Source organism: Anopheles arabiensis, chromosome 2 (assembly GCF_016920715.1).
Source record: "Anopheles arabiensis isolate DONGOLA chromosome 2, AaraD3, whole genome shotgun sequence".
In the NCBI taxonomy this organism is placed as follows: Eukaryota; Metazoa; Arthropoda; class Insecta; order Diptera; family Culicidae; genus Anopheles; species Anopheles arabiensis.
This window is the reverse complement of record NC_053517.1, coordinates 52,181,494-52,206,267: the sequence shown is the minus strand read 5'-3', so window position 1 is coordinate 52,206,267 and position 24,774 is coordinate 52,181,494. Positions and strand designations below refer to the sequence as shown.

Here is a 24,774-nt window from a genome sequence, read left to right as displayed (position 1 = left end):
TGGTCGTTTCTGTTCTGACCCTTTCGCCGTTTCCCTGACGTTCGGCAGATTTCGCCTAATCTATTTTCGCCCGGCCAGTGTTGCCGGTGCGTATTTCAGGGAGCTAGAACAGTTTCGTCGTAAAATACCGCCACCCGTAAATTCACTCTATTTTCATAGTTTTCATCCGCGAAGGAGTTTTCATTGGTTGGGTTCACTTCCCTGCAAGACGTCCAAAACAGTAAGCCTGCTCGTTGATCGTCGTTGTAATCCGTTCGACGTACGCACTAAAGCCTCACTAACTCCCGCATCTTTCTCTGGCTGAACCTTTTCTATGCTCCCCATGATGCATTAGTCTTTTGGTGTATTGCTTATTATGATCACAAGATATCCTGTCTTCAAATCATCGACTTCTTTGAACCATTTACTCCTTCTTGCAATGCCCGGGAAATATTCCTTAAGTCAAAACTGTTCGATAATATACCTTGCTAGCTTCCAACTGCTCCTGATCGCTGCCTTGTGATGTGGTTGGTGCTGATGCCAATGCTGTTGTTGGCTTTATTGCCGGCTTTTCGCGAATAAGTTGAGAACCGTTGGTCCTAGCTAAAAATATCGGGAGTAGCGGTAGTAGGTAGGGTCCTCGAGAATACAACTTCCTCCCTCATATCTTCATCCCCTCCGACCTGCCACCTCCGAGTTATGGGCGAAAAACACGAATGAAAATCTTTTGAGACGCGAATTCAAATGCCGATCTTATTTGAAGTTTTCGATGGCTTTTTCCATCCCGGTTCAGAACGTTTATTAATGAAAATCACATACCAAAATTTCGTTCATTTTCCGGGGGCCGTTTTCAAATGACAGCCCGTGGCGCGTCCTGTTGAAGGACTTGGATCCCGATTTTTGGTAGATTCGTCATTTCCGCTCTCTTTGTCCGTTAATACCGTCCAAACGGTACCCGTCAGAGCATTGCATTATGGTGCATTTTTGCAAAGCAAGTCAAGCGCTATCGGAATTTGTATTCGTGTATGCTTCTGCAGTGGAAAACATCCCCACAATGTACGTTTGAAGTTGATGCTATCCGGCGAGAAAGAATGGAAAATCGCAATCATTGCAAACTCGAAAACTAAGCGTTTTATATTTGAAGTTGTACATTTGAATTGATTGCACTGCTACACGTGTATTGTTTCATGTTTTCAATGATTCGCAAGCCTTGGGGCCCCAACGGCCATCCTTCCGGGGGCCCTTGTCGCTAGTACTCTATCCATACGGCATACTATAGAATGGCGATCTACGGGGCCCCTAAATCGGCGGGGCCCCAGGCGACCGCCTAGTCCGTCTACCGTTCGATCCGCCACTGAACGCTTCGCGTCCTTTTGACCGTCCTCTTTGGTTAGGCCGCTGGTGAGTCTGACAACACCACAGGCCAACATCCAGTGGCGCCACGAGGAGGCAGAGGATCGGATTTGGCCACCGTCCCAGCATCGGGCTGTTCCTTCACGGCGCCTATTACTGGGGTGACTTACGTCACTTTACGAAAGCTGGAATGAAGAGAGAGAGAAGAAAAGAAATTAGGTGCTGCTTTAGCAACCAAAACGGTTCCAATCAAAATGCAAATCGTGCTGCATGGAATGTTTGCGCAGCAGATTTCGGAACATCCGCTTCAGCTCGGTATAGTCCGGTGCGTCGCAGAATTCCATCTGCAACGCGTACTCGGTCAACCGCTGAAACTCAGCCGGCAGTCGTCTGCACAGCTCGCTGGGCGTAGTCTTCAACTTCAGACGCAGTGCCTCGTCCGGATCAATTCGCTCCTCGATACAATACCACGGTAGGCCACCGCGGAGCAAAAACACCAGCATGTAGGCGAGTGACAAAATGTCATCTCGCCTGCACGGTGTGTTCTCTAGCTCACAACCAATTCACTTTCGGATCGATCGGTTCACTTCTAAACATCGCGGTGGTTACGTTAAGACTAATTTATTATACATATTTACAATTCACTAACACCTTAATCCTATTCTAATCCTAAGTCTGTCAACAATATATACACATTTTAGATCCGTCTAGCGGATTGCCTACTCATAGGCGCAAACACTGTGTATACAGCAGATGAGCGAACACTGGTGCAAATTCGATCATTCCGGCGAACGGGAAAAACGCATCCTGCGCTATGTGTTCCCCCGTGCGTGGGTGCCGATACGGCTCGGCAAGATCGAAGTCGATCAAGTGGAGCGTCTTGCGGGTCGTTCCGCGACCGAGCAGGACATTGTCCGGCTTCATGTCGCAGTGAACGTACCCCAGCTCATGGAACGTTTCCGGCCTGGCGAGCAGTTGCAGCGCTAGCTGCGAAACCGTCTTCAGACCGAAGCGTCCTCCGCACAAGTCCAATAACTCCTGCAGTGATGGCCCCAGGCGTACCAAAACCAGCACGTCACGTTTGCGATATGTACCGGCGTCGATGAGTCTGGGCCATCCACGGGCCTTCGGGAGCCGCGCATAGATCCGGCGCTCCGTGGCGAGCAGGAGCTTCTCCACCCTCGTCGTTGGCTATTTTAATGACCACCGCTTGTTTGGAGCGAGCATGGCTGCCCACCAACACCGTACCGCAGCCACCAGTATCGAATTCGCCTTGAATCCTATAGGTGGAGAGATTCACCATCATCACGGACTCTGGCGAACTGGACGCATGTCCTTCCCTAATCGACATCTTCGATTCGTTTAGCCACCTGCGAAATGTAACCAGAAACAACAGCGGAATCAATTTCTCGCAAAAACACACAAAAAAACCGTTAAAAGTGAGAGCGAGAAAAAGCACGCCACCTTGCGTTTACACGTAGTGAGGATATAACTGGATGCATCCTGGAATATAAGTACTTTTTACCCTAAGTTTGTTTAAAGTTCAACCATTCATTTTGCCAGGTCTGATAGATGGTATTCTCTGCCAATCTTACCATGTTCTTTCTCGATAAAGCGTTTTCTTGACTATGGTTTCGTTTGCGTCCATCATTTGCTGCCGTGTCTGCGTCTTTATTCCCTTTTTTTCTCCATGGCTTCGAATTCAACATAGGATCTGAACATACGGGTAATTAGGATGTCTTGGCTCGAGCGCTGCCAATACACTAGCGCTATTTGTAAATATAATGTTATATGTTTGGTGGAAATTGTTGCTTTTGCTGTTGCTTTAATTATGGCAAGCGCTTCTGCTCTAAAAACGCTGCTGTAATCCGGTAATTTAATTGAACATCTGTCATTTAATGATATGATTCCACATCCTGCTCCATTTCCGGCGACGGATCTATCGGTGTAGATATGATGGTGACTTTGGTATCTAATATTTAGCATTTCCTTAAATATTTTGCTAGCTAATCTAATGCCGGTCTGGATTTTGTTTTGCATTTCCCAATAAACTTTGGGGCAGTTTTGGTCCCATAGCCTTTCTCCATTTCGTGATTGTTCTGCAATTTGTAGTAACCGTTCTCCCGTCAGTTCCATGAATGCAGTATTGGCTCTTTCAATGAAGGCTTCAGCTTTTATATCTTCCTCCAAAAGATGGCCAGGTTCTGTAACCAATCTGTGTGTGATGATATGTGAGAAAGGAAGCTGGTCGCTTTCTCAAATCAGGGATGGAATAGGACTGGTTATAAAGACCCTGATAGAATGCTCTAGAGCAGTATGGTAATGAGGAGCCAGAGACTTTCGAATTTATGTTGGTTAATGATAGTGTCCATTCTTCTAATCCATAAAGGATATTTGGGACAACCCAAGTTTTTAGAATCTGGGTAAGCACTTCTCGATTAGCACAATGTTTTCCGTATCCTTACATTTTGAAGAGGTGCAATCGGTTTTTAGTAGTTTGTTTGGTGTCGACATCTTCGACATCAAGATTTGCACAATGAGCAACAAATGATAATTTTGAGTCGAAATGATTTCTATTGATGCTTTTCTTACATTTGGTATGGCAATTTTGTTGTATTTGATTGCGGATAGTCTTTCTGGGTGACGTTTATGAGAAATATGAAATATTTTACATTTGCCTGGTGATATATAATGTCCCGTTATAGTTGTCCAGTTTTGTAGGGAATTTTGTATTCCGGACTGAAGTTCGTTCCTACATTCGATTGCAGATTTGGACATGGCTACTAAACCGGGGTAAGGATGCTTGGGGCAAATGACGAGTGCTAGCGGTTCCGTTCGCACGGGAAGTGTATATTTACTACTGTTTTCGATCAAACCGCCGAACACGCCTAGTTTCAGTGGAAATCTCGAACACCACAATTATCTCAAAAACTAAGCGCCGAAGGAGAAACGTTTGCTGGATGTGAAACGTGAAACGATTTACTTAAAAATGCATGTTCACCCCTTTCATCCTCTAAGGGCTCCACAACAGGGGTGCAAGAGGGGGGGGGGAAGGATTGCGAATTGAAGGGGGAGTTCGACCCCAAACTCCAATCCTGCATCCTTGCCCTGTATGCACCCCGTATCCCCCTTACCCATGCCCGGAAGGTCTACCCAGTTGCTTATTTTTATACTTCATGTCATGTCTCCCATACAATATATCACCCCTCCGCAACGTATCATTTTTTTAACAAATTGCACTTACAGCCGCCAATTGAACACCAATTTGTTTTTACTAGTTAAAATGACCCGGGTACAGTGTATAGTATTTACATCATACATTGCAGTATACACACAACTATGATTTCTTAATTTTCTATTATTTAAAATTCTATAAGTTAAATTGAGGATGGTGTATCTCTTGGAATAAATAATTTATTCAGCGAAATTCACATTGCTGCCATATGTAACTCACGCCGATGAGGAGCAGCAATTCTGCGAACTCTTTCCGCTCTTCAGCATCTTGAACAGTCTGGGCTGTCTGCACACGCATTTTTGGCCGCAAACGCAATACCCTAAATTTGCCCCACAGCATGCTCTGCCGGATACACTGCTGCAAAACCTAGACGTTGGTATCTGGCGGAAGTCACCACATAGCAGCACCATCTTATCACCGAACGTTTGCCGATTTCCCATAACGTCCTGCAAGGCGTGATCGAGGGCGCGAGTTTCAAGAGCATAGCGGCTACTCATGGATGTCTCGTTCCATACGATCAGTGGTGGTGCCCACTGATCTCAGGGTATGTGTTCCATCCTTGTCAAGGGGGAGTGCTAACCTGCTCTACTTTCAAATGACACAACCAAACGATCAGTGAAGCCTGTTGCATCAATTCCACCTGAGCTGACTGTACACGGATGTTACAGGAACTGTTCGCGTCCAGGTTGAGCGATAGCTTGAATTTAGAGTGTAGCGTACGTCACCAGGTCAGCAGCAGAGCAGCAATTCAACTCGAAGCCACTGCTATTGCAATGTTCAATTGGCGCCGCGTGTACGCAAGATTAGTTTTGAGCAGAAACGGCTACCCGGTGCCACCAGGTTCATCAAGAATAGATTGTTCTGTCAAACCGTAGCTATCCATCCACTGCTGCAGTAACTATATCTTACACCGTTCGTTGTTCATACGGGTCAGGTTTGTTAATATGTTATTCATCACATCGATAGCATAAGAGTGCTCCCATAAGGCTCCGCATATCGATAGCATAAGGCAGATTTTAGCAGGTCTGTTCGTATTTGCACAAAGTCGGTTAACTGCGCCTCGGAAAGATCGTCAGCGTCTTCTGCGGCGTCATTTCGCGCAGGTGCTGATCAATGATTCGCAGAGCTTTGAGGAGCTTGACAGCTCGCAGCTTCCGATTCTGCTCGGAGTCTTCAACGGAGTACCGGTCCATATTTTGCCGGTCGAAGTCTTCACAAACGTGTTTCACGTTTGCATCCTACAATAAGAGAGGATTATGGGACACTTCCTCATACAATATAAGGGCATAGGTATAATAATAGGTGATTTAATAGGTGACGCAGATAATTGAGCATTTTAAATCAGACTGCAACCTGTAGGGTCCTGGATATTTTGGTGTCGTACTGCAGCAATCCGAACATCAACAGTACACCATGCAGCCAATTAGTCTGGCGGTGGCGCACGATCTACTGGTTACCCGTACCAATATACCAGGGAAGCTGCTGCAATTAATTTTAAACTTACCTGTACTTATTTAATCTTTCTGCTATTTAGATCACTTTTTACATATTACACAACTTCGCATACAAATGGACGATATTCTTTGACGAAAACATCCTTGTCGTCTTTCGTCCAACGCCTACATCGATGAATCGCTATGTGCACCGAAGTGTGCAAGAAAACCAACACGGTCCAAAAATCATCCAAGCTATCCGCACCTAACATCAACTCACTAACCAACATCGTCTCACTATAGAGTGAAAAAGTAACGCTCTATAGTGAGAGATTGAAAATGAGAACCTTTATGTAAAATTTGTTATAGGATTAATTGATTTGTTTTGCGATTCCTACCGTGTAGTCTTGTGTTTGCTAAGAAGCACTTATTGTAGGTATTTTTTCTTACGTGCCTTATCAGCAGTTACGGAGAAACTATGAGGTAAATATTCATTTTTTGTCGTCTATATCATAGTGAAGAACAACATCGCAAAGATTAAAACTAGCAGGGGTATACTTTATTAAATTGAAACGCTTTTTCAAAATGAGAAATTTCATTTTATATAGGATATAATATATCATGTATAATTAGGCACGGTTCTTCTAATATACACGGATGTTTCCTGTAAGTACACAGAAACGCAAGATTTAAAAAAGTCACAATACAAATTTAGATAATTTCCCTAGGTTTAGATAAATGAGTTTTATATCTTGGAGTATAAGTTGATTTCTAATCTATTTCAAGGGCCTTCCGCGAAACATATCAGCACGAAGAATATGGAGGGCCAAGCCTCAGATTGATCCATTGTCATATCTCTTGTAAAATTGCCGACTTTCAAAAGATCCAAACTCTCAAGTTCCAATGATCCTTGCACTGGCATAAAGCCTTCCGTGAGAGTAACAGTGGTGCCAAACTATATCAATGATCAATCTCGACATGTATTCTCGTTGCATGATAAGGAAAGTAATTATTTATTCTATTTTAATTATCTCCCCAATGTTACTCTCTTTGTAACTCTTTACTTTGTGCTTAAGATAATTTGCATTTCATCTGTATGGTGAATATTTTCTGTAATACATTGATATCAATATCTAAACTTTGTGCAATCCTAAACACTCTGATAGAAGCTAAACTCTGTTGGATATGCTATTAAAAAAAAGACTCAAACTAATCATTTATCCGAGTAATATATATTAACGTTGAGTGTAGTTCTGTTTTGTATGGTGGTTTACAATAAATTGTCTACTACATCCCAGAGTGGTGCTTTTACGCACACGCACAATGCGTGGACATAAAACTTTTCTGCAAACTATGGTCAGCTGTTGAGTCTTTTTGTGTATTTCGTCCGCCATCCGTCAACAAGTGTATGTGTGACAGTCGTCTACTTGTATAGCGCGACTACAGAATTGCTGTAAAGAGTCCCGAAAGTGTTTCCATAAGTGCCCATGAAGTGTTTCCATAAGTGCCGCACTAGTGACCCATAAGTGTTCTTTACGCAGCCTCACGTTGCCCGACCATAATGTGCTAGTTACGATAAAATCGAACAATCATATGCACAATCATGGGTCAAAATCTTCGTGGTGGCATTATTGCATGAGTGGAGTCTCAAATCATGGGGTTAGTCGGATCAACTATTGGATTCACGCGCTGGCTCTCATTAAGCTGGTCGAATGCCATCCGGACTTGCTGCAACCACGCACAGGATTGTGCAAATCTAAAATAATCTATTCTCTAAAGGGAACTGGTTACGGGCTAGGAAAACCACATGTCGAATTCATACTAGTTGACAAACGGTATATTTAATTCACATCAGTGACCTGTTAGGTAGTACCAATATATTTCGAAATATGTATACAGTATGCATCTGTATGCAGTGACAGTTTCATATTGTATCGATCATACTACACATGTGCTACACCAACATACTTTAATTCGGTTTTCGTGATGTGAAAAATCTACATTATTGCTTATAACACAATAACACCAATAACAATGGATTTTCAAAACGTTTTTAGATATTGATCTTTGTTACATTGATAAAAATTAATGATACAATTTTCACGATTCTAAGTATTTCAAAGTGATTCTAAGGGCTTCGGATTCTAAGTGATTAATAGACAAAAGAAAGAAGCAGAACAAAGACAGTAACAGAGAGCGAAAAAGAGAGAAAAAATAGGGTAAAGACAGCACGGTTTTACTTTAGATCATTGCGTTATGACACAAACTGCACAGCCTGAGGATATTTGGATGTATAACTTGTTTGATTACATATTGGAAACGTAATGGGACAATTCTATCAATCATTTAAACCGATCGATAGCCCCCTCAACGACAACGAGTGAATTAGAGTGCTCAGTTGTCTAGAAAATAATGAAATGACCGCGAATTTTATTGTAATTTTTTGTTTTGGTAGTACATGAAGGTATCACTTGTTTGAACTAGAATGAAAATCAACTGAACCCACAAAAATGAAATTTTTAAATGTTGTAATGCTAATTCCAAGATATCAAATTAACTACTTTCACTGCCAAGATCTATCGCAAGATAGAACCGTTTGAGACCAATGCCTTAAAGCCTAGTTTATTACAAATGTGTATAGGTTTTTTTACAGAGTTCCAAATAATAGAAATACTTTTTCCATCAGATTGAATGTTTCGAATCTTTAGGGGAAATATATAACGTTGTTATAGAGTTTTTTTAAGGCTAAATTGGGTATCCTAGCTTAATTTAAGTATAATTATAAGTAAACGAATTCAAGAACATAGAGATAAAAAAAAGTAAAACATGAGACTTTTGCAAGCATCTAGGGCGGTGGTCTCCAACCTGTGGTCCGCGGACCACTTGTGGACCGTGGCGTTCACAGAAGTGGTCCGCGAAAGATATTATTTTATTTTTAAGAAAAGCTTATTATAATGCTAATGCATGTTATTAAATTTGTTTCCCTTTGCTTTGAACTAAGTCTACAAAATGTATTGTTCTGTGCCCGACGGCCAAGCCGACCGCGAAGGTGTCAGTCGTTCTGGAGTGCTTGGTAAACCGTCTGCTGCCACGGAACAGAAGGTACGGGCAAAGGGGTTCGGGAGCGTGAACGGTTGAACTCTCCTTCACCAAACTACTTTCAATATTGGCCGACCAGGCTAGTTTCCTCTTTTCCAATGTGAATTGGAAGATCTATTCCGTGGTAGCGCCGCTACTGATTTCGGAAAGTGTTGTTGAGAAGGCAATCGTATTCGCCAAACCTTCACCCGGGAGAATCTTAGCATGAAACAAAGAAACGCACTCATCAAATGCTGGTGTAAGACTGATTTATTATAATAATATCCTCCTTTTATACTCTAAGTTACAAATTATCTTAGCCTGCTAAGAACAACATAAAAATTGTTAAAACTATACATTTAAACAGCCATCTTCGATGTGATCGCAGCGCAACATGTATACTCCCATTATATGTGGGCCACAGCAAATGTATTTTCACATTTTTATTTTTTTTAGGATCACACACAACATGTTGGTACGTGGTCCTAATAAGGTTGGAAAACACTGATCTAAGGAAATCGCTTAACCGCTCAGGATTTTTTTTTTCAAAACTGCTTTGCATGAAGTATGAAGCGCTTTGTAAGTTAATCTTCTCCCTCATTTTTTTGTATTTTAATCTGAGTTAAAGTCGTCAGAGATTCGTCATAATGTCCTCTGTCGGACAGTACTTGACATCTTACACTCCAGACCTGACCAAATCTTGAACAAAATTGTGATAAGCTTCAGCAGCCACAACAGTTCCTTGCTTGCTTCTGCGAGCGCGATACATTCCGCTCGGACAGTGGACAACGTTACACAGTTCTGTTTCCTCGCTTTACAAGTGATTGCTCCTCTGCTAAGCTTGAATGACATCCGGAATTTGACATTCTGTCCGACCGAACGCCAGCTCAGTAGACGTCGGCGAAACCTTCGAGATAGCCCACTCCTCCTAGCTTCAGCTTCAACACTGCGGTGTCTTTTAAGTAGCGCAACGCTCGTTTGGCTTTAGTCCAATTAATCTGCGTTGGTCTGGGCTCAAAACCTCTGGGAGTTAATGAAATGAACTTTCTCGGAAGTTTATGATTGAGTATTAACTGCGAATGGCTTATTCCTGTGCTTGGATGAATTGGTTTCCAGTACGGTAATAATATTTTATGAAACTTTTGTTGAAATTTCTATTGGTGGCATGGCATTTCTTTTTTTTTATTATTTGCACATATCATTGTGTCTTTGCATTCGTTCGCGTGAAAATACGGTCCAGTGTTATGCGTTATTCTATAAGATTTAAAAAATGGCTGAAATTTTTCAGACATGTATTGAGTTTCTATATCAGTTGCTAGGATTGTTCGAATGCTAACGTACCAAAATGTCTCGCAATTACCAACTTTTTCACAAGCTACGTATTGAAAAAATAATTTATGTCATTATTCATATATTGCCAGCAACATTAAGATCCAATCTGGGATTTCATGCTTGACTCTTTTATCTACATTTTAGCTCAACAAGTATCCAATTTCACTGTAAGATTCAGTTTCTCATTCGTTGCCTCTATAATATGACCAAAAAGTTGTAGATTCGTAGTGAAATTTGAATTCGCAATTTTTCATTGAAATGAGTGTTCTCCCTTATTTAAGAGCTAGTTCTTCTGTTTTAATTTCTTGTTCCTTCACTTTTTGAGTTTTTTTTTGCTGTATCAAATTATGTTTTACTAGCCTTAGCAATTTCGAGAGAAGCAATGTTTTTTCATCACAGGAATTGAAACTTACAGCTTAATCATCTTGTTCTTGATATTGATCTTCATTCATTTCGCAGTTTTCACCAGTTAGTTTGCTAAGTCTCAACTATAGGCAAAAGAATCAGAAGCTTCCACTTTCTGATACATGCTGTACAGCATATTCAATTGATATACACAAAACACCCTTCACAGGACCTTTCGTTCTTGTGCTGCACATATGCGAAACAAAAGTGCAAGACTTTTCCTTATTTCTTTCCTGAGATAGTTTTCATTGTTATAAGTTAGTTTCTTTTCAAGTAATGACCTGTAATAACCTGTAATAACCCTGTAATAACCTGTAATAAACCTGTAATAAATGACCTGTAATAAGACCAAACGTGGATTTGAATTCAAACCAAATTTGTTTTTGGTACATGCAAAAAAACCTTACTGTAGAGATGGATTTTCAGTAACCGCCTTGGAAAACGGTTCTGAAACTTTATTAATGAAAATTAACAAATGCTCTATTTTCACTCGCTTCACTTCACTTACTTTTCTCGTCCGTTATAACCATTTCTTCATTTAGATCCTTCTGCTTTCTGTCACACTCGTGTTCGGTGTCGCTTGCCTGCTGGTCGTTTCTGTTCTGACCCTTTCGCCGTTTCCCTGACGTTCGGCAGATTTCGCCTAATCTATTTTCGCCCGGCCAGTGTTGCCGGTGCGTATTTCAGGGAGCTAGAACAGTTTCGTCGTAAAATACCGCCACCCGTAAATTCACTCTATTTTCATAGTTTTCATCCGCGAAGGAGTTTTCATTGGTTGGGTTCACTTCCCTGCAAGACGTCCAAAACAGTAAGCCGTCTCGTTGATCGTCGTTGTAATCCGTTCGACGTACGCACTAAAGCCTCACTAACTCCCGCATCTTTCTCTGGCTGAACCTTTTCTATGCTCCCCATGATGCATTAGTCTTTTGGTGTATTGCTTATTATGATCACAAGATATCCTGTCTTCAAATCATCGACTTCTTTGAACCATTTACTCCTTCTTGCAATGCCCGGGAAATATTCCTTAAGTCAAAACTGTTCGATAATATACCTTGCTAGCTTCCAACTGCTCCTGATTGCTGCCTTGTGATGTGGTTGGTGCTGATGCCAATGCTGTTGTTGGCTTTATTGCCGGCTTTTCGCGAATAAGTTGAGAACCGTTGGTCCTAGCTAAAAATATCGGGAGTAGCGGTAGTAGGTAGGGTCCTCGAGAATACAACTTCCTCCCTCATATCTTCATCCCCTCCGACCTGCTACCTCCGAGTTATGGGCGAAAAACACGAATGAAAATCTTTTGAGACGCGAATTCAAATGCCGTTCTTATTTGAAGTTTTCGATGGCTTTTTCCATCCCGGTTCAGAACGTTTATTAATGAAAATCACATACCAAAATTTCGTTCATTTTCCGGGGGCCGTTTTCAAATGACAGCCCGTGGCGCGTCCTGTTGAAGGACTTGAATCCCGATTTTTGGTAGATTCGTCATTTCCGCTCTCTTTGTCCGTTAATATCGTCCAAACGGTACCCGTCAGAGCATTGCATTATGGTGCATTTTTGCAAAGCAAGTCAAGCGCTATCGAAATTTGTATTCGTGTATGCTTCTGCAGTGGAAAACATCCCCACAATGTACCTTGAAGTTGATGCTATCCGGCGAGAAAGAATGGAAAATCGCAATCATTGCACACTCGAAAACTAAGCGTTTTATATTTGAAGTTGTACATTTGAATTGATTGCACTGCTACACGTGTATTGTTACATGTTTTCAATCTTACACTAAAATACAATAAATACACATTTATTTCCCTTCAACCCCGATAGCATCAAGTGTATTTTTTTTTTAAAGAAAAATTAGCAACTTCTTTTATTTCATACAAAAGATTGAATATATATGGTGTCGTAGAGAATAGATTCTACATTGTTTTGATTTCCTGCTGCTTGCATGTTTAAAACAATAACTGGATGTTAGAAATCCAATTGAAATGGAGCCTAAACGAATTTGTCTTTCTTCTGAATCCTAACGCATGGATTATATAACTGCAGAGCCCAGCTCTCATTGTTCAGGAAATTATAGTCCCATATCACACGCATACTACCAAATTAAACCTAATTTGAACTTCATTGCGAACCTAGATCTAATCTTAATACTATGGTTTTTAATTCAATTATTTACATATGCACATGGTGTTTACATTAACCTAGGAAAAACGTTTAATTGAATAAGCCATTTATGCTGGCCATGCTGGATGCCAGAGATGTAGTTCTTAGTCTTGTGTAATCTGCCTCTATTTGTTCTTTAATGTAAGGATTTTGGCCAACTGATGCAGCTGGATGGTGTGGTATTGCATCGAAAGACCATGAATGATTTTCAAAAACTTATTTTGTATTATTTGTACACGCTTCAGCTCAAATGCTGAACATGTTTTCCAAATATGTGAACCATATAATAAGGCTGGTTTTATGATTTGTTGATAAACCAATTTCTTGTTGCCTAATGAAAGTCCCGACCCTTGAGTAAAGGATAGAGACTCTTCAAGTAACTTAGTGTTTTGTTGCTTATATGGTCAATGTGGGATTTAAATCGAAGCCATCGGTCAATGATCACACCAAGATAACTCACGACCGAGCACCAGGGTATTTCTACATTCGATATTTGTATCGGATCTATTCTGCGCCGCAATACGTCATCTGGCATGTTTCGCCTGTAAGCAAACACTATTGTTTGGGTTTTGCTTGGATTCACCCTGATTTTCCAATCGTTTAGATACCCGATATAGGTATCCAGTGCTGTTTGAAGCCCACCACGGAGAAAGCTGTAGTTCTTGCTGCTATATAGAATAGCCGTGTCATCGGCGTACAGGGAAAGGGAGGTATGATTCCTTAGTGTGGGTAAGTCTGAAGTGTACAAATTGTAGAGTAGCGGACCCAACACACTTCCCTGTGGAACGCCGGCACAATTGGAATATGTGGAAGAGACAATATTTCCAATAACTACTTTGGAAGTTCTCTGAGAAAGGTAGCTGGCAATCAACTTAACTAGATAGGATGGCAATTGTAGTCGAAGCAGTTTAAAAACAAGGCCATCATGCCAAACGTTATCAAACGCTTTTTCTACGTCAAGCAGTGCCATCGCTGTGGACATACCTCTGGTCTTGGCGTTGTTAACAATATTAACTACACGTTGTAGCTGATGAGCCGTGGAATGACCTCTCCTGAATCCAAATTGCACGTCAGCTAAAGCGTTAGATTCCTCACAATACTCTAGCATTCTGCGGTAAATCACTTTCTCGAATATTTTACTCAGCGCACTCAGAAGTGATATCCTCTGTAGCTTGTAACCAAGCAAGGGTCTTTTCCCGGTTTGGGAATGGCAACAACTTTGGCTATCTTCCAGTCCTTTGGAAAGTAGCAAAGTTCTAAACATTTATTTAAAATGTTGGTGACCAGCAGCAGAGCACTTTCACTTAAATGCTTATGCAAGATGTTGAATTGTTGGTCAAATCCTGGTGCTTTAAAATTTGGGCAGATGGAGATAAGATCTTTGATTTCGTTACATGTTATTCTGGCCTCATCTGGCAAGGTGATGGTTGTTTGTGTTAGATTAAGAATGGATTGTCTAACAATGCCTTCAAAGGAACTTTCCATGTTCTCAGCTAACCTGTGAGCTGACGTGAATTGCTCTGCTAAGCCCTCTACTTTTTCTTCTGGGGTGAAAAGCACTATATCATTGTCTTTAAGAGGAGGAATGGGTTTTGGCCTTGATCTTAATATTTTTGTCACCTTCCAGAAGGGGTGCGACGCTTTAGGCATGACTCGAAGCCTGTCTCTGAATGTTGGTTTCTGAAAACTTCTAACTTGGTTTGAACTAACTTGGCAAGATTTCGAAATTCTCTGTAAAGACTTCTATCCCTCGATCGTTGATATCGTTTTCTTACCAGATTTTTGTAGGAGATGAGCCGGATGGTGTCAGCATCTAGCTTCAGCAAATGAGACCGAAGCTCAACAACTGGAACTGCACGGTGGACCGCTTCTTCGATGGCAGTGTTAAGCCCTCTCAACGCAGCATCAATATCATCTGAAGAGTTCAGGGGGACATCCGGGGTCAGATTCTCGTTAAGAGTAGCGTCAAACAAACGCCAGTCAGTTTCGCGGAAGTTCTTCCTTCTACGCCACGTCTCTTGTATGTTGTCACTGATGGTCACGACAACCGGCAGGTGATCCGATGTCAGAGCAGTTGTTGCGATGGGCTCGTTGATTTTCTCTTGCATGTTGGTAAGGAAGAAGTCAATTAAGGACGAACTTCTACCATTGAAGAATGTGTGCTGTCTTGGGTGCACTACTGTGAAGGAGCCCGATTGCATCGCTTCGAACAGTATCTGCCCATTCTTGTTGCAACGCTGGTTACCCCAAGATTGATGTTTCGCATTCAGGTCTCCTGCGATCAGGAAATCTCCTCTTGTTCTGACAAGGGTCGTCAGGTCTTGCCTGAGCAAGTTGGCAGTGCCGTTCGAGTATGCTGCTTGTTTGGGACAGTAAACAGCAAAAAACTTAAATGAACCACTTCCAGTTAAGACTTCTATTCCAGCCGCTTCGATGAATCGGGTATTGGGTAGGGAGAGGATTCGGTATTTGAGCTTGTGATGGACAGCTATACCTATTCCTCCATGTGTGTCTCGATCGAGTCTTATGAAACTGTGGTTTGGTAGGTTGAAACTTTGGTGAGATCGTAGATGAGTTTCACTGATGGCGATAATGTCTATTGCTTCCTTTTGAAGGAAGTTGATGAACTCCAGTTTTTGGAAAAAATTGAGTGTGCATTCCAAGTGGCAGCTTTAATAGCCATGAGGAAGCTCATCCATTATCTGTTGGACCAGCATGGTGACTTGCTGGTCGCGAGGGAGATCTTTCATCTCGCTATGAAAGCGGTTCCACAGTCGAGTGATGGAAGTGAACAGCGCCATGTCTGGAGAAAACTCCTCTAGCGCAAGCTGGGCTCTCAAACGCTCAAGTTTATCCTGAGCCGGTTGTTTGGATGAGGATGGTGCTGGCGTTTTCTGCACTTCCATTGCCTTCTTCTGCACTTCCATTGCCTTCTTCGAGGCATTGGCAACAGCTTGTTGCTGATTCTGCTGTGGTTGTTGATGCTGCCGTGATTGCGCCTGACAGTATTCTGTTGGCAGCTGTTGTTGTTGAGGCTGGACCTGTGTTTGCTGACTGGGTTGTGGTTGCAGATTTGATACAAGTTTTTCTATTATTTTCTGCTGTTGCATGATTTGCTGCTGCATCATGTTCATCTGCTGTTGCATGTGTTCAAGCTCCTGTTGCAACGGATGATAATGGAGTTGTGTAAGCGACTGCCGCTGTTGTTGTGTCTCGTGTTGTTGACCTAGTGATGTCTGTGGTACCTGTGAAGGTTGTTCCTGTTGTAAGTTAGTTGATGGCAACTTTTGTTGTGGTATCACAGGCGTGACTGCTGTCTTGGAGGGAGGTGGAATCCAGCTGAGTCTGGAATTCCAGGCGGATTCAGCGGGTGGTGGTGCTAGATTATAGCGCGTTGCTGCGTTTTGATGGTATTTCCCGTCACGCTTTTCTAGGAAGTCACGACGAGCTGGGCAGTTATGGTTCAAGGGACTGTGGTCGCCCTCACAATTGGCACATCGCCTTTTGTTTTCCAGCTCAACAAAGCACTGTTTAGCATGATGTTCTCCTCCACACTTCATACAGCGTGTTTTCATAGAGCAATGATTTTGCCCATGACCGAAGCGAAAGCAGTTTTTACACTGTGTCACTTCATCACGTACCGGGAAGTATCTTTCCCAGCGTACGTTAACCGATTGGATTCGTTTAACTTTTTGTAGCTGTTCAAGTGTGGTTTGGCCTTTATTGAAAGCGACCACGAAATTTTTGAACGAAGCTTTGGCGGCCACATTGCTTTCCATCAAACGGATTGAACTTGGTCGTGGAAGTTCAGTTGTCACTAGCCATTTCTCCACTGCTTCTGGGGTGCCGAAACGCAATCCCTTCAATATCACCTGGAAAGGTTTGTCTCCAGGGAAATCGTGCGAGTAAAACTCGCGTTTTAGTTGGTTCAAACGACCAACCACGGCTTCAAAACCATCGCGCGTATTGCACGAGATTTTCGTGTAGTTTCCCTTCAGGAAGTTGAAACTGGCATCAAGTTTGCCCGTGTTTGCGAGAGCGTTAAACTCTGCAAATTCCTCTTCGAGGAGATCCTTTACGATTAAAGGAGGAATTCTCTCCTTCTTCACCGCATTCGCAGATGCTGTCGCCGGTGTGACGTCATTACTTGCACCAGAACCATCACTTGGTGGAACCACTACCAATTTCGGCGAAGCCTTCTTCTTCGTAACATTTCCCTGAATATACGCACACTCCGCAGGGCGTTTGCGATCACGGCCAAAAGCCGGATCTATTGACATCGGTGATTCCTCCAACGCGCTGCACTTACGTACACACACACACGCACAAAACGCTTCACTGATCAATTGAGCAAACGATCAATCGCGCGAGATCTACACGACCACTCACAACCGCAGCTAGAGAGCGTCTTCCATCAAGTGTATGCGTAGTTCAGTTTAATAAACGCTTGGCGTCCTCCTGACCGAGGTTAGGTTAGGCTTGGTTAGGCCGCTGGTGAGTCTGACAACACCACAGGCCAACATCCAGTGGCGCCACGAGGAGGCAGAGGATCGGATTTGGCGAGAGAGAGAGAGAGAGAGAAGAAAAGAAATTAGGTGCTGCTTTAGCAATCAAAACGGTTCCAATCAAAATGCAAATCGTGCTGCATGGAATGTTTGCGCAGCAGATTCCGGAACGCTTCAGCTCGCTATAGTCCGGTGCGTCGCAGAATTCCATCTGCAACGCGTACTCGGTCAACCGCTGAAACTCAGCCAGCAGTATTCTGCACAGCTCGCTGGGCGTAGTCTTCAACTTCAGACGCAGTGCCTCGCCCGGATCAATTCGCTCCTCGGTACCATACCACGGTAGGCCACCGCGGAGCAAAAACACAAAGCATGTAGGCGAGTGACAAAATGTCATCTCGCCTGCACGGTGTGTTCTCTAGCTCACAACCAATTCACTTTCGGATCGATCGGTTCACTTCTAAACATCGCGGTGGTTACGTTAAGACTAATTTATTATACATATTTACAATTCACTAACACCTTAATCCTATTCTAATCCTAAGTCTGTCACCAATATATACATATTTTAGATCCGTCTAGCGGATTGCCTACTCATAGGCGCAAACACTGTGTATACAGCAGATGAGCGAACACTGGTGCAAATTCGATCATTTCGGCGAACGGGAAAAACGCATCCTCCGCTATGTGTTCCCCCCCGTGCGTGGGTGCCGATACGGCTCGGTAAGATCGAAGTCGATCAAGTGGAGCGTCTTGCGGGTCGTTCCGCGGCCGAGCAGGACATTGTCCGGCTTCATGTCGCAGTGAACGTACCCCAGCTCATGGAACGTTTCCGGCCTGGCGAGCAGTTGCAGCGCAAGCTGCGAAACCGTCTTCAGACCGAAGCGTCCTCCGCACAAGTCCAATAACTCCTGCAGTGATGGCCCCAGGCGTACCAAAACCAGCACATCGCGTTTGCGATACGTACCGGCGTCGATGAGCCTGGGCCATCCACGGGCCTTCGGGAGCCGCGCATAGATCCGGCGCTCCGTGGCGAGCAGGAGCTTCTCCACCTCGTCGTTGGCTATTTTAATGACCACCGCTTGTTTGGAGCGAGCATGGCTGCCCATCAACACCGTACCGCAGCCACCAGTATCGAATTTGCCTTGAATCCTAACACACAAAAAAACCGTTAAAAGTGAGAGCGAGAAAAAGCACGCCACCTTGCGTTTACACGTAGTGAGGATATAACTGGATGCATCCTGGAATATTAGTACTTTTTACCCTAAGTTTGTTTAAAGTTCAACCATTCATTTTGCCAGGTCTGATAGATGGTATTCTCTGTCCAACTTACCACGTTCTTTCTCGATAAAGCGTTTTCTTGACTATGGTTCCGTTTGCGTCCATCATTTGCTGCCGTGTATGCGTCTTCATTCCCTTTTATTTCTCAATGGCTTCGAATTCAACATAGGTTGTTCTTGTAGAGGCTGGAAGCTTTTCCAGGATCTTAAAAACGGGTCTTTAGAATTCCCTCGCTCCAGCGCTGCCAATATACTAGCGCTATCTGTAAAAATAACGTTAGGTTTGGTGGAAATTGTTGCTTTTGCTGTTGCTTTAATTATGACAAGCGCTTCTACTCAAAAGATGCTGCTGTAATTGTTGGAAGCTACTAGTTTTAACGAGTGGAAAATACCGACTGATTTATTCTCTAAGTTAACTAAAGCCTACTACACTCCGTTCAAGCTAGCGTGGTTGCTATGATCACAACACTCCCCCTCAATCTCGGCTGGCTCTAAACCAAGTCGTAGGCGCATCTGCACCATCTTAACGCAAGCTAACGGTTTTGGTAAAACATCCACTATCATTTATTCGCTGGGACAATAGTGAATGTCCATTACACCATTTTGCACTGACTCCTCAACAAAATTGTATCTGGTGTCGATGTGCTTCGTCCTGTTACTACCACTGACAGATTTCAGCATTGCTATGCAACTCTGATTGTCTTCATGCACTATTATCGGAGTCGGAACTGGATCATCGATGTCTATTGGCAGTAGTGCAAACAACCAGCTTATTGTATGGTTAGGAACAGAATGAATTTATTTCAGATAGAAACTTATAACCACAGTGAATGATTATAGTATGCCGATATTTTGTATAACTATTGAATATTACGTCTGTAAGGTTTGGAGGTGTAACACAGAATGAACATTTATTAACACATAACCAAAGGCTACTCCAATTCGAGGGTTACTATTCTAACATCCCCCCTTAATCGAGAATTGGCTTAATTCCAAGCGCCTCTCGATCAGTTTCAAACTTGCTTACAGGAAGCATCTTAGTTAGCAAGTCTGCTTCTTAATTTTTAGAGCAAACATGTTTCAGCTGAATTAAATTTCTTGCAATGCTCTGCCTGACGAAATGGTGTCTTATATCGATATGTTTACTTCTGGATGAGTAACCAATTTGCTTTTCTGCCAGATAGATAACACTCCGATTATCACAATAAATCGTCACTGGCTCTATACATCCCAACAGTTCTTGTCGAAATCCTTTCCACCAAACAGCTTCCTGAGTAACTTCTGAAACTGCCATGTATTCGGCTTCCGTCGTTGAAAGTGCTACAGTTGATTGTTTACGGCAATTCCAGGTAACTGGACCTCCAGACTGTTTCATCACATAACCAGTGATAGAATGACGGTTATCTGTGTCATTGCCCCAATCTGCATCACAAAAACCTTCGAAATTTCCATCGCTTGTACTGTTGTACATAAGCTTCATGGCTTTCGTTCCTTTTAAATAACGAAGAATTCGTTTCGCTGCAATCCAATGGGCTTTTCCAGGATCATTGCAGTAGTGACTCACAGCATTCACAGCAAAACTTATATCTGGTCTAGTTCCTTGAGCCAAGTACAGCAAGCCACCTATTAGTTCGCGCTATGGTACATTTTCCATCTGCTTGAGCTCTTCTTCTGTCTATGGACTCATCTGCTTGGACAGTTTCTGTCCTGGATCCGCTGGCATACGCATAGTGTTGCAATCTGCTACACCAGGGGCCTCCAAACTTTTCAGCTCGCGGGCCACATTGCTTCAAAAATGACTATGTTGAGGGCCATTTGACGCTACCTTTAAATGATGAGTGAACGTTTTAATCTCGTTTTTACAACAAAATACTAACGATACTTGTACAGTTTTGTGTTACTAAAGCTTGATTTTTGTCTAACAATGTAGTAAAAAATACATTTTTATTTGAATAAGTCATAACAACGAAATATTTATATTAACTCTGGCAAAGTCATCGTGGGCCGCATTATAAGCTCTTGAGGGCCGCATGCGGCCCGCGGGCCGTAGTTTGGAGACCCCTGTGTTACACCATAACAATTCAAAAGTGAATATATGTACTGTTCTTAGTCCAACATTACTACGCCATCATAGCTCTGGTCACTCGTATTCCAAGAACATTGTTAGCGAGACCCAAGTCCTTCATTTTAACAGCTTCGTCAGCTGTTTCTTTTAATTCTTCTCCCAGCTATCACTGTTCGAGAAGATCAACAAATCATCTACGTAAACTGCTACTATAAGAACGCTTCTATCATTAATCTCATAGTACACGCAAGTATCGTAAATGGACTGCTTAAACCCAATGCGTTTCAGCTCAGCATCTAGTTTCATACTCTACTAGCTTGCTTCAGTCCATATAGCGCTTGGTTCAGTTAACAGACCTTGTGTGGTGCTTATTTACTCACGAACCCTTCTGGATGCTCCATGTATATTTCCTCTTCCTCCAGATCTCCTTGGAGGAACGCTGTCACTGCGTCCATCTGCAGTATCTTCAGCTCCATTTTGACAGCCAAGGACATTAAATATCGCACGGTAGCCAATCAAACAACAGGTGCATATGTCTCGTTGTAATCGACACCTTTGTCTTGAGAGAAGCTCTTTATAACTAACCTGGCCTTAAAACTTATAAAACATAACTAACCTTAGTTTTCACCGTATACGCCCACTTCGATCGTAAGGCTTTACGACCAGCAGGCAAACTCGTCAGGTCCCATGTTCGATTTTCTTGCAAGGCATCAAATTCTGATTTCGTAGCATTCTTCCAACGGTTGCTATCTTCATTGGAAACAGCTTCTCGATACGTACTAGGTTCATCAGCGATCACCGAAACTACGGTGCAGGATTCACCAAAATCTCGCATCCTATCTGAAAACTGTGAAGAACTTTTAACCGCGGCACTGCAATTCATTACGAAATCCTGGTATTTCCCTCGGGTAATGCGCTCCCTCACACTGCGCCTTACCAACTTATGTGGGTCCTCTAATTGTGGAGGGAGCGCGGCAAGCTGCTCGATCGGTTGATGATGTTGAACAGCTGCAGCTTCATCGCCATTAGCATCATCGTACTCTGAATCGCCGTCATCGTCGTCAATATCATTTCGGTCTTCAATTGACTCCAAACGTTCATCTTCTTGATGCTGTATGACAGGCTGTACATACAATTCTCCAAGATCAACTTCAGACGATGATTCTCCCACCTCAGGAGCTCGATTCGTTGCACACTCGTCCAGGAATATGTCATCCCGACTGACGATGATTTTCTTCGTCTTCGAGTTGTAAACTCGATACGCCTTGAAACTGCTGCTGTATCCCATGAAAATTCCATGCTCGGATTTGGCATCCCATTTCTGTCTCTTCTCTTTTGGAACATGACACATCACCTTGGCTCCAAACATACGAAGATGCGCCAAATTCGGTCTTTTACCAGTAAAGGCTTCTTCAGGTGTCATTTGCAGTCCGATAGTTGGTGATCGGTTGATCACATATGATGCCGTCGCAACTGCTTCAGCCCAAAAACCCTTCGGCAGATTGGCATCACACAGCATACTCCTCGCCTTTTCTTCAATTGTCCTATTCATACGTTCCGCTAATCCATTCTGCTACGGAATGTATAGAGCGGATGTCTCGTGATGAATACCGGACCGACAAAGGAATTGCTTCATTTCACGATTCATATATTCCTTCCCATTGTCTGATCTGAGACGCTTAATTTTCTCACCCGTCTGATTCTCGGCAAAGCTCTTAAAATGTTGAAATGCTTCTAAAACTTCAGTTTTGGTATTTAGAAAGTAAACAAACGCCTTTCTGCTCGAGTCGTCAAAGTGAGAATATATCGACTTCCTCCTATCGATACTATCTCCATGGGTCCACACAAGTCGGAATGAATCAGCTCCAACACACGGTTCATACGTTGTCCCTTGGAATGAAACGGTTGACGATAGTGCTTACCTTGTATACATGGTACTCACTGTATTCCATCCGTCATGTTAAATTCAACACCGCTTGCCATATTACCAAGCCGTTTCATGCATCCAACAGACATGTGACACAGCCTACGATGCCAAAGTTGAAAGCTGTCAACCATCCGGCTGCCCATGTTCACCGATGATCCGGTTGCTCTTTTCAATCTGTACAAACCGCCAGATTCTTGACCGATCACAAGCACTTCGTTAGTTGGACTGACCACCTTACACGTCTGTTTTCGGAACGTCATTGTGTAGCACTTCTGACACATCTTGCTAACGGATAAAAGATTCACTGCAAATTCCGGTACAAACAGGACATCGTTCATCGAAATTTCACACGTTGACCTTCCAACATCTGCCGATACTTTCACCTAACCTTTAGCAACCACTGGAACAGCAGTGTTGTTGGCTACGTTGATGCTTGATGAAACATTCTCTGCATCAACCATCAAGTTGCTATTTCGGCACAAATGAGACGTCGCGCCAGAATCAAAAATCCATTCTTCCTCCGCTGCTGCAGGCGACTGACATGCATTAAAAGCTACGAAAAATGCAGCATTACCACTGCTGCTGTGCTTCTCTTCTTTCTACTTGTCAGATGATTGACTCGAACACTGAGATGCATAGTGGCCCATTTTCTTGCATAGGTAGCACTGAATACTAGATTTAGATTTATCGCTACGCTTCTTCATCGTCGATTTCGAGTTGCTCAGGAATGCTTCCACAGCCTGCTTTTCGCTCGAAACTTTCACATCTTGCAAGATTTTCGCTTTCACTTTATCCGCAGTCAGCTTGATTCCGGATGACTCCAGGTCAAGGATCATAGGATCATATTGCTTTGGCAAGCCTTTCATGAGCAAACTGGCCAACCAAGCGTCATCGACCTTAAATCCAACTTCTGCCATCTGATGACTCGTCGTGAACAACTCATTCACATACTTCTGAGTCGTCTGACAAATGATGTCTTCATCACGTTCAGCTCCAACCAAACGAATACCTGTGAACCGTCGCAGTAGACCAATCTTCCTGGTTGATCCACTATGCTCGTACGTGTTCCGAAGATTGTCCCACGCCTCTTTCGCATTTTTAGCATCCCGCACCAGTCCGTATATGCTTGAATCAATGCTGAGACATATTGTAGCCAATGCTTGCTGGGATATTTCTTCGCTCACTGCCGGTTCACCTTCAGCTAACTCCTTCACTGCGCACCAGGTCTTCTCCTTAATCAGGACCATCTTGGTGGCGAAAGACCAAGAGCTGTAGCTTTCCGATCCTCGAAGTATTTCCCGCAAAGGCAGAGAAAATGATGCTCTTGCTTGTCTCGGATTCGTCATGCTTCACAAAAATGCTTTCGACAATTTTTTTTATTAATAGAACCGTATCTTGAGTATTTCTTCAAAAAACAGATGCGTAGCCTGGGCCCATGACCTGTTGAATATTACGTCTGTAAGGTTTGGAGGTGTAACACAGAATGAACATTTATTAACACATAACCAAAGGCTACTCCAATTCGATGGTTACTATTCTAACAATAACGAATAACTTTAAACTCATAACAATGTCCTTCAATAGTTTCATTAACCACATCAACTCGCGGCTGGCTTCAGAGAGTGCCACGTACTCCGCTTCGGTTGACGAAAGTGTGGCGCATGGTTATTTTCGAGCTGCCCAACTGATTGGTCCTCCGAGATGAAACACGATCCCGGTATTCGACTTTCGGTCCGTCTTATCACCAGCCCAATCAGCATCAACGTACACTTCTAGTGGTCCTGGTAAACCTATTCGCAAATTCCACTCGGCAGTTGACTGAAGATAACGTAGCGTTATTTTTGCTTCGGTCCAGTCTGCTTCCGTTGGAAGACTCACCTTGCGTCCTAGGATCGAAGCGCTGATGGCGATGTCCGGTCTGGTATTCACTGCGATGTACAAAAAAGCACCCACTAGGCTCTGGAACTCGTCGTTTCTAGGCATGGCGTTCGGCTACCCAAGATCCATCGGTATCAAAGATCGCTTCGAATT

The 24,774-nt window shown here is 43.1% G+C and overlaps 2 protein-coding genes and 1 non-coding gene across 3 annotated transcripts; all 3 read right to left on the bottom strand.

Moving 5' to 3' along the window:
- Positions 1 to 2,055: 2,055 nt before the first annotated feature.
- Positions 2,056 to 4,864, bottom strand: LOC120908399 (casein kinase I-like). The gene is made up of 2 exons (XM_040319354.1): positions 4,787 to 4,864; positions 2,056 to 2,370 (listed from the first exon to the last, which is right to left on the bottom strand). Exons 1-2 carry the CDS (start codon positions 4,862 to 4,864, stop codon positions 2,056 to 2,058), a joined length of 393 nt encoding a protein of 130 aa, XP_040175288.1.
- A 249-nt stretch (positions 4,865 to 5,113) lies between these two features.
- On the bottom strand, positions 5,114 to 5,169 carry LOC120899243. Its single transcript, XR_005739046.1, has one exon. It is a non-coding gene; the product is annotated as a U6atac minor spliceosomal RNA (small nuclear RNA).
- A 12,985-nt stretch (positions 5,170 to 18,154) lies between these two features.
- On the bottom strand, positions 18,155 to 22,335 carry LOC120908391 (casein kinase 1-like protein HD16). The gene is made up of 2 exons (XM_040319341.1): positions 21,758 to 22,335; positions 18,155 to 18,623 (listed from the first exon to the last, which is right to left on the bottom strand). The coding sequence occupies exons 1-2, from the start codon at positions 22,333 to 22,335 to the stop codon at positions 18,155 to 18,157; spliced, it is 1,047 nt and encodes a 348-aa protein (XP_040175275.1).
- Between the last annotated feature and the right edge of the window lie 2,439 nt (positions 22,336 to 24,774).